Source organism: Pyxicephalus adspersus, chromosome 9 (genome assembly GCF_032062135.1).
Source record: "Pyxicephalus adspersus chromosome 9, UCB_Pads_2.0, whole genome shotgun sequence".
NCBI classification, from domain to species: Eukaryota; Metazoa; Chordata; class Amphibia; order Anura; family Pyxicephalidae; genus Pyxicephalus; species Pyxicephalus adspersus.
In genome coordinates, this window is record NC_092866.1 from 59736718 (window position 1) to 59751286 (window position 14569).

Consider the following 14569-nt stretch of genomic DNA (forward strand, 5'->3'; position numbering starts at 1 on the left):
TTTCTATTTTCTCTCAACCAAAATTCCTAACATATAAATCAATCTTTTGACACTGCGTGCAAGTATTCAGTGTAACATTCATTTATTTTATACTTGATCTGAAAACTATGCAACCCAATCACAGGAAAAGTGAGTCTTCATATTGCTGGGCTGAATTTTGCTGAACTGATCCTTTGACTCCCATTTGATACACTGCCAATGGGCTGCGGTTTACTGCGGGAGTGTATGGGATCTTCCACATGACCATAACATAACTCAATCTCTTTAATTTTCTGTAGCTATTGTATGCAACAAACAACATTGACACAGTGTACCACATACTTGGGCTTGTTTAGGATTTTACCTGCAGGGTCAAGGGCAGGGATATCCATGCAAGCCCAAGCATATATTGATTGGGTAGGACAGTGGCTCACTGGTTAGCACTCTTGCCTTTGCTGAGCTAAGTCCCAGGTTCGAATCTCGGTCAGAACACTATCTGCATGGAGTTTGCAGGTTTTCCCCGTTTGCATGGGTTTCCTCCGACATTACAAAAACATGCAGTCAGGTTAATTGGCTTTCCCCAAATTGGTCTTAGACTGTATTAATTACATATGACTGAGGTAGGGACATTAGATTGTGAGCCCCTTTCAGGGACAGCTAGTGACATGACTATGGACTTTGTGGGCACTATATAAATACTGTGTAATACGAATAATAATTTCCTGGATAAAACTCTACATTTTTAGGTTCATGCCGGAGATCTAGCTTTTATTTTTATTTGACTGTAGAGATTTGGGAGCTTTGTTAAAGCAAAAGATGGCCACGGGAATACCCCACAGATGGCCAACAGTCTAACGAACCGGCTTGCATTCTCGTCCATTAGGTCATGATGTCCCGTTTGTCCGAACTCATTTCTGCAAAATAAACAGTTTTCAAGCTTTGTAGCCTTTTAAACGCTCTGCGGTTTTGGTCCCCTGCCAAGAGTCATCCATCACTCCTCGAACCTGCCTTGTTAGGCAGCTCCTAATTTGGCTCGGCCGCTCACGAGCCTGCGAGGTTTAGATTTTAAATTAAAAGGCTGCACATTTTAAATATTCGGTGGCAAATCATAGATGACGTTTTACATACGGCACGGCCGTAACTCAGGCAGATTATTTATCGCTCCTTGAACTTCACTCCTCTTTCACTCGGGCCGTGATTAACTCTCCTTGTGTCGCGGTGGGACGCGGCGCCCCCTGATGTGACGCAGGGTACGCTTTTAGTTCTGTTACATAAACCCTGTTTTCCTTCTTAATTCTTTTTGCGGGGTTTGCCGGCCCATCAGTCAGTCTTTCGCTCCTCTGGCTCAAAGGAGTGCGGGTCAAGGAGTCGTACAGGCATACAATAAATACTGAAAAAGATCTAAGGCAAAGTCAGGGCTTCTTTCCTACTTATTAAATTCAATCCCCTGGTGAAAGTCTCGCTAACAACTGCGGGGACTCAGCAGTAATCAGTGGCAGGGCTTTTCAAAATGCAGTGCTTTCTCCCCTGCCATTAAAAAAATGAAAAGAAAAAACCTTTAATGCAAGACATAATTTATTGCTGTCCTCAAGGCCCAGAATTCTCTGTACATAAGAGCGAATAGATGGCTGTACAAGCTCCGCAAGGGACAGTTGGCAGGTTAAAGTGCACCGGCCAGTGGTTTTAGATGTAACCCCAATGGTGACCCTGTTGTCACACAGGTTCCCAATAAAGATTACAATGTTCAATTCAACACACGTTAAGCAGGCATAGCCTACTATTCTCGCCATAAACATGAGAAATGTCAGAGCTGTAACCTCCTTCTCTCTGGTATTCCACTACCCCGGCTCCCCTCTACAATCTATTATGAACGCTGCAGCCAGACTTATCGATCCTTCCCACCGCTCCTCTTCCGCTGCCTCTCTTTGTAGTTCTCTTCATTGGCTTCCATTTCACCTTAGAATCAATTTTAAGCTCCTGTGCTTTACCTTCAAATCCCTCCACAGTTCTTGTGCCACTTACCTTCCTGACCTGGTAAAAAAATACTCTCCCAGCCACTCTCTTCGTTCCTCCAATTACCTACTAATGACTTCCTTACTCATAACCTCCACACACGCAGGGCTCCAACACTTTTCTTGAGCTGCCCCAACTCACTGGAATGGTCTTCCTGGTCCAATTTGGCTTGCTCCTACTTTCTGCTCATTTAAAGGAGCTCTTAAAACCCATCTTTTCAAACTCACTTACCCATCATCCTTTGTCTCCTAAACCGTCACTACTTACCCACCACTACATAACTCCCCTCCTATTGCGTGATACTTCCCCCACTTCTTAGATTGCAAGCTCTTCTGGGCAGGGTCCTCTCCTCCTCCTGTGGCACTGTCTGTATCTGTCTGTACTTTGCAAGCCCTATTTATTGTACAGCACTGCGTAATATGTTGACACTATATAAATACTGTTTATTAATATTATTATTATTATTATTATTATTATTATTAATAAGAATAATAATATATCCTTGGATAACAGCTGGCACCATATGATGATACATATTACTTTTTTTAATTTAGAAAAAGCTTCTCACTGTGTCTCTCTGAAATTAGTTTGTTAGTATTTTTTCCTATAAAAGGGATTCCGACGTAGGATAAACCTTTAAGAAGAAGTGCCATGCAGAGAGGGAGGGATGAGATTCTCCTGTTGCAGATACCCCGCTGTGCAGAAACATACCCCTACAAAACACAGAGGCCATGATGGGATGCTTGAAAGGGGAGCTGGTCCATCAGCCGCTCCACTTCAGAGTTCTTAAGGGTCAGAGGTTACTCAAGCAAAATCCACTGGCCAAATAAAAGCTTGTTTGCAGAAGCCACAGCGTAGATAAATCACAGATCTGTTTGCACCTCTCCAGGCCTCCTGATCCACACATGCTGCTCTACTCCTCACCGGGCCCGCAGATACTATTTCACTTAGCAGACACTCACTCCCTGCGTACCTGGTGTGGGGGGCTTGCTTTCTCAAGTGGGAACTGTTTTATGAGATCCATGAAAAATAGAAAAACGTTTCCATAATATTTTTACACAGTTGGCTGAAAGAGAGAACATACGTGCTTCTTGCACTGAAAACTAGGACTGCAAAATGATGAACACTGATTCCAGGGAAACCAGGATGGTGACACAAACATGTTTGGCACACTTGGGTTATTATTATAAAAACAGGATTTATCTAGCGCCAACATATTATGCAGAGCTGTACATTAAATAGGGATTGCAAAAGACAGAGATAGAGACAGTGACACAGGAGGAAGAGAGGACCCTGCGCAGAAGAGCTTGCAATCTAAGAGGCGGGGGATTTTGGACTGATGGGAAGTTGTGAGGGTTTAGGAAACAGAAGAAAACAGGTAGGTGAGAAGAAAGTAAGAGAAAGATGAATGGAAATAGGAAATCCACCAGACCTAGATCACACTGACACATAAGTACCAGACCTATGGCCCGCTGATATTGGAGATGACAGACCTATGTAATGCAGTGTTCAACCCAGAAATGTTTTTAAGCTGGGTGGAAGCCCCTGAATTAAGACCCAACTTATCAGTAACCACCCAAAAACAGCCGGGTGGTTGCTGAAAAGTGCCGAGTGGTGTGCCCAGAGAAAAGGGGCAGGGGAGAACACTGTAATGCCTATGACAGACATGAGACCTATGGCACTCGTCTGCAGGTGTTGGAGTGCCATAGGCCAATGATCCTGAGCGCCAGCATGCTGTAGACCTGGAGCCTACACAAGCAGGGATTCTGTAGAACCTGTGGTTTACCTTTCCATAGGTCCAGGACCCCAGCATGCAAAGATGTAGAGCTCCTATAGCACTCCAACACTTTGGATCCCAGAACTAAAGCGCCAACACTCGGGGTGCCAATGCACCCTTTCATTGTTGTAGGCCTATGACACAATGGCACAATGACCCTCTGACACTAAGGGCCCCGGACCTTTGGAACACTGACACCCCAGGGCCCTGGACTATGTAAAAATAGCGCTTGGGGCCTCAGACCTATTGCCTGCATTGATATTTGCAATCAAGCATATGCTAAATTTCTACTTAATAATATAATTACTTTCATTTAACAACATATCAGAAAATATCACAGAAATAAGAAATACAAAAATAATCTAAATTGGTTTCGCTGTGTGAAAATTCTGCATTTACATCAGTGTAAATCCTGAGATGTGGGAGACGTACGTAGGCAGCTAAGTGAACTGAAAGCAGCCAAACTCCAACAACAACAATATTATCACATGAGACTGAGGAAATAAAATCTTTCATATTACCCAATGTCAAACAGCTCTATACTCTAACACATCAGACTGCCACAATAATACAAATACAGGAGAGTAAATTAAAAGAAGGGAACTCACTTTAAATATTACTAAACAGTATTTATAGAGCACCAAAATATTACGCAGTGCTGTACAATAAAAAAAAAAAAGGGGGTTTGCAAGTGGGACAGAGAAGGGTGAAAAATCATCAGTGAAGCAAAAGCATTGTGTTGTGTTGTCAGTTAAAACGGGAAGTTGGGAACTCTTTTTGTCAATTTACATCAGATCAATGGGTACCATAGGGAAGGGGACTGTATTGCATAGATATAATAATGTTATGTTTTTGCTCTGAAATATACCTTACTGCAGGCTATACACAATAGTCAGACACTAGTAAATAATATATCACAAGACACATTCTTACCTGTCTCTGCATTTCCTCTACTTGTCTCTGAGGAAGACTCTGCAAAATGTTGAACATCTCGGAGATCTTCTCTTCTGGAATGACCACTGATGCTCTGGAACCAAAGAAATGAATGTCGTTCATTGGATTGTTTTATACATAAATGTGTACCCAGCAGCCCCTTCTAGCTGGGCGCACCACTCGGCGCTTTTCAGTAACCATCCGGCTGTTCTTGGGTGGTTACTGAGGTGTTTAGTTTTAGTTTTTGTGTGCGATGGAAATGTCTTTTTAGTCAAGTACTTATGAAATATTGCAGATTTAAAATTCCTGTTTAGCATTTTAATCCTGAAAAGTAGCAGTGCACTTCCTGCTATGAGAAGGTGCCAAGGCACTCCTGTGTTTCATGCCTCAATGCTCTGTGTTTGCAATGTGAGAATTAAGGCACCAATGCCTCTGATTGGAGTCTCAGTAGATTTGGAGCAAGATTTGGTGATGTCACCGTCTCCTTGCTGGAGATTTTTTTCCCACAACAAAAGTCTGCACAATGCATGAGCGAGTGTTGTACATACAGCACCATTCTGCTCTATGGAGAGGGGAGAATGACGGAGCAGCACCCTCTCACCTTCACTTGAATTACGATCGTTCCTCGTTCCTCATCTGTGGATCTGCCAGGAGGGTCATCAAAACAACAGGCGACGAGAGCTGTACATGCCAGATTCTCGTCCCATATGAGCCCCAAGACGCATATCAGACGAGAATCATCTGACGTGCGTACGTAGCCTAACACCTTACCTTTTCATCTCCATAACATAATAGGTAAATGTTCTAAAGTTCAACAAATAACTCCCGGAGGGGCAGAAGTCATCTAACAACAGGAAGTTAGAAACTTGCAGATCAAAAGGCAGAGGCAAAGAATAGGGAAATGTGTATGTAGTGAAGAAAAGTAGTGATGATTCTCACTTTTAATTTAAAATGTGTCTATGGGACAGGAAGCAAAGAGAAATCTCACCCAAGATATAAGAAACATATTGAAATAAAACTTTTCTGCCTGCAGTGTAAAAAATTGGCTACAGACACCATTAGGTATCATTCACTAAAAAATAAAATCTAGAACCCCACAGGTAGCACTGAAAGATTTCTCTGCTCCTCTTAGTTTATAAATTGAACACACAAAGTCTCTGTTTCTAATAAGGCGGGGGCTGTTACCTCTTCCAGTCCAGCACCTCGGAGAAGGGCAATACGTAAGAGTCAGCCATGATGACAGGGACACAGCCAGCTTGAAGGACGTCACTGAGAACCGTCTGTCCCAATCGGGCACCACGGAAGACCAGGCAAAATGTGGCCTCCTACAAAAGCAAAAACTTACTATATCAAACTATTTCATTATTATACAGTATATATATATATATAGTGCCAACATATTACGCAGCACTTTACAAGGTCCGTAGTCATTTCACCAACTATCTCTCAAAGAGGGCTCACAATCTAATGTCCTTATCATAGCCATATGTCATTAAAACAGTCCAAGGCCAATTTGGGGGAAGCCAATTAACCTAACCACATATTCTTGGAATGGGACAATGGAAACTAAACAGCAAAGGCAGCTGTAGTGTGTGACCATTGTGAAGGAATTACCCTAAATATGTAATCTGTTAAACAAGAACTAGAATTAACACTCTGGATAATTATTCATTATCGTCATCCTTTCTATTTCCTTTAAAAGGAAGCAGAACAGCTCACTGGCACACCTTGTGACAAGCAGTGGTAGTGCAGTCAGTTGAAGGCAAGGGATAGTGAGCTACTTACACTATCTAGTACACTGAATTTTTTACTGTACTTAAAGCAGATATAAATATATTCCAGTGTGGGACACTTACAAGGTTACTTACACTACACACTACAAGCTTATAGAGGGCAGAGTAAGGAGCCTATTGCTTTTTTGCAGGTTTTTAATGAAAACTTACAACACACAAGTGGCAATGTCTGTTGACAGCCTATCCCCTCAACAACTTATTTTCACCCATCTGTGCTCCCTTGCTGCCTCCTCCATGCTTTATCAGATCTCTTGCTCTATGTATGTCTTCTCTGTATGGTGAAGCATGCAATCTACCCCATGGACTCCGCTCATAACTGAGCAGCCAATTGTCAGGTCCATAGGGCCACATGGGGTGTAGAGGGACCAGTGGCGTCAGTAACCTATGCAATCACCAACACCGGGGCTTTCTTAGGGTTGACTCCAGATTTGATGAGCTGGCAAGTAATAAGAATACCCTGCTAGACAGATGATCAGAAGACACTGCTACTCCCCCCTGAATCGGCAGGTGACAGGGTCTCTTCATTAGGTTAAATTTAAATACCCAATTTACATATCAGAATACAGCAGCACTGTCCCTTTAACAAATATTTACCTGGAGAACCTGCGGGTAGTCATAGAGATTATTCTTGTAGCAGCGTTTACGATGTGGTGATGCCTCATCAGATAGGTTACTGCACTTATCCAGGATGAGCACCGACTCTCCGTTTTCTGCTCGTATCGCCTCCAGATCAGCACGGAACTCGGGGTGCAGAGCTGTCTGGGAGGAGAGGAGGAAGAAGGTCCGGGGGCTGGAAAGACAGAATGGGATGATCAGATCCTGTATAGGAATGTCAGTGAAATCAGTATGGAGAATGCACATATCACATATGCTCCAGTGATCTCCCCGGCATCTTTTAGTTGGGCGCACCACCCGGCACTCTTCAGTAACCACCCGGGTGTTTTTAGGTGGTTACTAAAGAGTTGGGTCACAACTCAGGGTCTGCCACCTGCCTACAATTTCTTCCGACACAGCTTCTGGGTTCAACACTGTGCCCTATAAAAAAAACTATAACATCTAATTCTTCTGTGGCCACCGTACCTTAGCAGGGAAATAAACCTTCAAAATTAAAATACTGACCAGGCAGGTTCAGTATTTTCCTAGGATTTTTTTTAAGCTGGGTATGAGAAAGCTATAGGTGGGTGGCAGCCCCTGGATTGTGACCCATTTCTTTAGTAATCACCCATAAACTGCCGGGTGGATACTGAAAAGGGCTGGGCGGTGCGCCTAGCTAAAAGGGGCCTGGGAGAACACTGAGATCCCTATTGAAGTACACTCTGCTATAGCAATGTCTAATCTGGAGTGATTTTGATGAATTTTTCTGTCGGAATGTTTATATATTTTTACTATTATTACACAGTATTTATATAGCGCCGACATATTACGTAGCGCTGTACAAAGACCATAGTCATGTCACCAGTTGTCCCTCAAAGGGGCTCACAATCTAAAATCCCTATCAGGGAAAACCCATGCAAACACAGGGAGAACCTGCAAACTCCATGCAGATAGTGTCCCGGCTGAGAATTGGAACCTGGGACCCAGCGCTGCAAAGTCCAGAGTGCTAACCTCCAATCTAGCAAGTTTCCCTCTATTATAGAACCAGAACATCAAACAATAAGTCATACTGACCCTGGCGCCCGTTCAGGTAAATTCACTTCAGATAGAGGACTGTAGACTGGAATGCTGACATCATATCCCTGGCGATAAGTCCACGTTGAGAAACCTCCACCGGCCAACACCGCTCTGGAAAAGAAATCAAAGCAATGACAGGACGCCATAAAACTAATATATAATGAGAGGTATTCACAGCAAAAAGTTCAGAGATCCAGCTAAATATATAAAATAATAATATCCTTAGAAACGAATATTGACAGTTAAGTTATTTTGGGCCAGTTAGGTGCTTGGCCTATGCTTACTAACCTCAGCCTCCAGGTGGTTTATAACTGCAAGATAATTGCAAATAAAATTTTTAAGATTCTCTATTTTAAAAGATTATGGCAGTGGTGACTCTTGAACAGCTGACTGACCACCTATGTGAAGTCCAAGATAAATTCCTCGGAATCACCCCTAGCTAGCAATATTTCCTTATTCCAACATTGGAACTACCAGGGAGATTTTATTGCCCCCCCATTTGTTCGACCCGAGAGGTTGCATGCTAAGTAGGGTGGAGGGGACCTCTGAAGTGCAGAAGAGGAAATATCAGATCCCCTCTATTCCAGACAAGGTTGTGTTGTGTGCAAAATTGTGTAAGGACATATAAGCAGATCCACTGCAAATTTATTATTAACTAGTATATATATAGTATTAGTCTGGAGTTCAACTTTAAGAGGAATGCGAGGCTGATGTGAATGTACAATACAAACCATATCTCCAATCTTCATAGATGGGTCATTGATGGGACAGCAATATTTTAGCACCCTGTGATTTCTGGTAATCTTGCGGATGAGCTACACATTGTGATAACATCTCAGGCAATTGGAGGACATGATCAGAGTCACTGCAAGAAGCTGTCAGTGCAGAGACACGAGCCATGCCATTAACTCTAATTGCTACCATTACAGAACAGAAACAATGAACAGACCCCGGAGGGGTGAGAGCCACCCCACAGACATCTATGTTACTATCAGGTCAGCCTGGAGACTCTTCTGCTATGACAAGGATCTTCTCAGTCCCAAAGAGAATATTGCCTGTGTAAGAAATGTACATGTCCTGGAAAGAAATGTACATGTCCTGGAAAGCGGTGGTAGGTTTAAAATTTTTTTATAATTGCATAAATTGTTGGCAGTATATAAATATCTCTCTCTCCTCTACAATCTAATATGAATGCTGCAGCCAGATTCATCCATCCTTTCCACCGCTCCTCTTCTGCTGCCTCTCTTTGTAATTCTCTTCATTGGCTTCCATTTCACCTTAAAATCAAAATAATTTCCTGTGTTTTGCCATCAATCCACAGCTCTTGTCCCACTTACCTTTCTTACCTGATAGAAAAGTACCTCCCCCTAGCCGCACTCTCTGCTCCTCCAATGACCTACTAATGGCTTCTTCACTCATAACCTCCTCACACACACGGCTCCAGGACTTTTCTAAAGCTGCCCCGACTCTCTTCCTCGTCTCATTCAGCTTGCTCCTACTTTCTGGTCATTTAAAAGAGAACTCAAAACCCAAAGCTTCAACCTCACCTACTCATCTTCTCCGGTCTCTTAAATCCTCACTACTTACTCACCACTCCATACCCCCCTCCTATTGTGTATTACTTTGCTCTACCCCCTAGATTGTAAGCTCTTCTGGGCAGGGTCCTCTCCTCCTTCTGTGTCACTGTCTGTATCTGTCTGTCATATATCCCTTATTTATTGTACAGTGCTGTGTAATATGTGTTATATAAATATTGTTTAATAATAATACCAAAAATAACTAATGGAACTAAAGTTTTTTATTTACCATTGAAGCCGACAGAAAGCTCTGCAATCATTTTGTAGAAGTTTTGTTTGCACACTGGATAAGTCAAAGCTAATACATATGTGTCTTAAATGTAGAGTGTGGTGAAAGGGTAACTTTAGGAAAGTCAATCTGGTTGGATGTTGAATTGCTTCCATTGCACAGCACAGGCTGAACAGACCTCTTTATAACATGGGATTACTGCCACCTTGTGGATGAAAGAAGAACAACCCCAGAACTTATTCTACCACTACAGGGTACATTAACTATACCAAAAGCTCTATTATTATTATTTTTATTATTAAACAGGGTTACGCTCCAACATATTATGCAGCGCTGTACATTAAGCAGGGGTTGTAAATGACAGACCAATACAGACAGTGACACTGGAGGAGAAGAGGACCCTGCCCCAAACAGCTTACAATCTTTAAAACCTAAGATCAAAAAAATAGAAAACACAAATAACCTGATAAATTTCCTTTCTTTTTTCATTTCAAAACCTTCAACTTGACAAGTTAGCAGAAAAAATTATTAGGTACTGGAGTCAGATATTAGACCGTTACCTGTCTCGGGGTACATCCAGAGCTGTGTTATAATCCGGGGGTCCTCCGGGTAACATGTTAAACAGTAAGTGATTGGTCCCTCGATCCCACCTAAAGAGAGAATAAGGTAAATGTATTAGTAATGACCAGAAGTGACTTGCAGAGACCTAAATGTGTTATAGTTCAATCTTCAAAGTGCAAATGATCTACAGAAATCTACAGAAATCAATCTGTGTTGCAAAAATGAGGAAGCCAGACCTTCAACCTGATTGTAGTCACCTATGCAAAGAGCATGCCTATCGACCAATGCCCGAGGGTGTGACAGAGAACCCATCCTCCGGAGGTGTTGGAATTATGCATGAAAATCTTTTTAACATATAATGCAATTCTCAGTGTATATGGGGATGCTGAGATTTGCCAGCGTGGAAGTTACGTCATCCAGGCCAGGCCAATCAGGATGGTCAAAGATCAGAAATCCGGAAAAGGGGCAGCAGATGGTGGCGCCTGTGAGGGAACGAGAACAAATGGGTGTATTTAAAAAACTGCAATCAGGCAGGTCAGTTTATTTTATTGCAGAACGGACATCTCCTGTCCCTTCTACAATGAAGGACCTGCCTGGTCCTAAATTTTAGAGGAAAGGTTTAGTTGAATGGGCCTTAAAGCAATTTTACCTCTAACTTTTATTCCCTGGAGATTTGGAGTGAGATTGCTGTGTGATTGCAGGAGAGGAAACTGTACCTGAGAACCAGCAGTGCAAGAATCTCTGTGCTTCTAAATTATTAATTCTATGGACCTATGTTCCACCTTCTCTAATGCATCGTCATTAATAACCAGCAATGGGGTGAAGATGGCCACCTCCATACAGAGACACAGCGCCGATCAAGCCATGGCAGGTCAGTAATGAGGAAACAAGAAATTGATGACTAGTCATAGCAAACATGCAAGTGCCCAAATTATAACTTGCATTGGTCTATGGACTATCCCTGTGGAACAATGAAGGTGCTTGGTGTCTGGTCCAGCACTATCACAAGTCACATAATACTCCAAGTACCAAATTACTCCGCAAATCCAGGGGCTGAATGGAGTGACAAGGAAAGCCTCCTGTTCCATTCATTAGCAATCTGATATCTCTACTAATCACCTTTTAATGGCCACTCATACAGCCTATATTTATGGCAATGCAAGGGTTAAAGCAATAGCAGTCTTTTTGTAATTTCGATAGGTTCTAAGTGGCAGTGTCTGCAGTAATTGGGATGGTCAATGGAAGAGGCTGGAGGTGCGATTGAGATAATTTAGCACTCACTGACACTTTTAAGTGCAGTGTTGTCCCCAGGCCCTTTTAGCTGGGTGCACCACCCAGCACTTTTCAGTAAACACCCGGCTGTTTTTGGGCGATTACCGAAGAGTTGGGCCACCCACCTACAATTTCAACACTGAAGTGGATCTTGCATGTCTGTAGGCTTGTATGAAAAGGCAAATGCCACCTGAATCAAACAAAGCCCATCCACACAGGTACCAATATGTGCTGCAACACTAAGCTGCTACCCAGAGCATTCCCTACCAAGCTGCTGATCCCCCACTATTTCCAGGGGGTGAAACCCATAAACAAATGTCAAAGGTCCGAAATCCTCTACTGGAAGAAAAAAGGGTTCTTGCTAAGGTTTTGTGGAAGGGCACAATTGTCTAAGATGTCTCTGTACAGCTCTAATAGAGACGTTTGTCAGTCTCTACCCTCCCCTGAAGAAGCAATACAGGTAAAAAGGGTGTTGCACTTAAAGCATACCTGAACTCAGAATTTTCACTTTACATAAAAGGGTAGAGAACAATTCTGTTTTTTTTAGATGCAACACCCTTTTAAAAAAAAAAAGTGCAGAAACCGCCCCCCCCCCCAATTTCTCGGTCGCCTAGGCGGTCCAGAATGAATGGGAGTGCAAAGCCTCCTGGGATACCTACATCAGGCATCCCGGGAGGCCCTTGGGCGCTCCTTCTGCGCACGCCTGAGCATCTCGGTCATGCGCAGAGGGAGCCTTTTTGCTCAAAGAGAAAAAATTTCCAATCTTAGGCATGCACAGTAAGATTGGCAAATTTTTTTTTCATCCTACGTCACCCGATCTCGCGCCTGGGTCGGGTGACGTAGGATGAAGAACCCGGAAGAAAAGACGAAGATGGTGGCGCCCGGAGCGCTGAATCAGGGATGGATGCTGGACACCACCCGAGTGATCAGACTGCCTTGCGGGATTGAAGGTGTGTTTTTGTTTTTGAGTATAGTTCCTCTTAAATAAATAGAATTCAGGTCCACTTTAAGGATAGTTCCACAGAAATCCATAGTGAAGTGTTTTCACATATTTGTGGCCATATAGTAGATGGGGTGGTTAGGGGTCCACAAATATAAGAGAATCACAGAATTTTAAGCCTAACCCCCCTCTCACCTTGAAAGTTGTGCCAAGGCCTGTGCCGTCTCCTTAATCCGCAGATTATTCTGATTCAGGACATCGATAGAAGGGAGGAAGAGACAAGCTCTGTTCACATCGTCCGTGTAGAATTCACTCTGGGAAACGGCTGTGAGCAGCTGGTTGTACTCCCGAGAGATCGTGCTGCCCACCGACCCCCCAAATTCATCCGTATACTTCTTCAGGGGGTAGATGTAAACTTTGACCTTGTTCTTGGGGTTGTAGCCGCAGCGGTAGACATCGAAGCAGGTGTGCATCCGACAGCTCAGGTCCCCCCGCTCTGGCAGTGGGCTGTCTTCGGGAAGCTTCACAGCCGGCACGTCCTGAACGCTTTGCTTTTCGGGGCTCCAGTCGGTGGACGGTTCAATGTTGTGAGGCCAAAACTGGAACATGCCGGTGGCGATGAGCCCCAGGAGGACCACAGAGAAGAGGGCTATGTAGTACACTCTGTGTTTGGACTTCATTCTGGGGATCAGGACGGGTCCCCGGGTGTTGTATTTAACCGAGGCACACATACTGGACCCTCCTTACCGGATCTCCTGGACTACTGAAAGACACAAAGAAAATAACGAATTAGCAAACACAACACTGTAAAGTCTATATCATGTGACGTTAAACAAAAGTGATAAGGGATCAACGGAAACTGTGATAATAAAAGACAGATAAAGAGAAAAAATATCTTGGTTCTACCCATCCACCCTGTCATGAATATTAAAATAAAATTACATAGATCATCCTACTGATTCCATCTGCCAGCAGCTGCCATTACAAAGATTTTACAAACCTGGTGATATCACAACCAGTAATGAAAACTTATCCTTAAAGAATTCTAAAGCCCGCTGAGTTCAATAGCACAAGCAGCAGAATGGTTGGATAAGTATTAAGCAACAGTATCCCACTGGAACCCATCCACCATCTATGGAAAACTGCCAACCCCCTAGCACCAAATTCCCACCTATAGGAATAAACCTCCCACCCCTGCCATCCAATGCCCACCTATAGAACAGCCCTCCCACCCCTGGTAACCAATTCCCACCTTTAGGACAGACCTCCCACCCCTGGCACCCAATTCCCACCTATAGGACAGACCTCCCACCCCTGGCACCCAATTCCCACCTATAGGACAGACCTCCCACCCCTGGCACCCAATTCCCACCTATAGGACAGACCTNCTATAGGACAGACCTCCCACCCCTGGCACCCAATTCCCACCTATAGGACAGACCTCCCACCCCTGGCACCCAATTCCCACCTATAGGACAGACCTTCCAACCCCTGGCACCCAATTCTCACCTATAGGACAGACCTCCCACCCCAGACACCCAATTCCCACCTATAGGACAGTCCTCCCATTCCTGGCACCCATCTACCAACTATAGGGTAGACCTCCCATCCCAGGCACCCAACTCCCACCTACAGGGCAGACCTCCTACCCCAGGCAGCCAATTCCCACCTATATGACAGACATCCAATCCCTCCCACCCATCTTCCACCTACAGAGCAGACCTCTCACGCCTGGCACCCAACCCTCACCTATAGGACAGACCTCCTATACCAGGCACCCGTCTTCCACCCATTGGACAGACTTCCCACCCCTAGCACCCATCT

General features: G+C 43.8%; 1 protein-coding gene across 2 annotated transcripts in view; it reads right to left on the bottom strand.

The window, feature by feature from the left end:
• Window positions 1-14569, bottom strand: part of EXT2 (exostosin glycosyltransferase 2) — a 56504-nt gene that overhangs the window by 41021 nt on the left and 914 nt on the right. For both annotated transcript variants that reach the window (XM_072422170.1, XM_072422171.1), the window contains exons 2-7: window positions 12941-13508; window positions 10533-10622; window positions 8164-8277; window positions 7090-7285; window positions 5888-6027; window positions 4703-4796 (exon numbers count right to left, since the gene is read on the bottom strand). In XM_072422170.1, coding sequence (XP_072278271.1) covers window positions 4703-4796; window positions 5888-6027; window positions 7090-7285; window positions 8164-8277; window positions 10533-10622; window positions 12941-13476 — 1170 coding nt within the window. In that variant the 5' untranslated portion in view covers window positions 13477-13508. The remainder of the gene's footprint in view (window positions 1-4702; window positions 4797-5887; window positions 6028-7089; window positions 7286-8163; window positions 8278-10532; window positions 10623-12940; window positions 13509-14569) is intronic.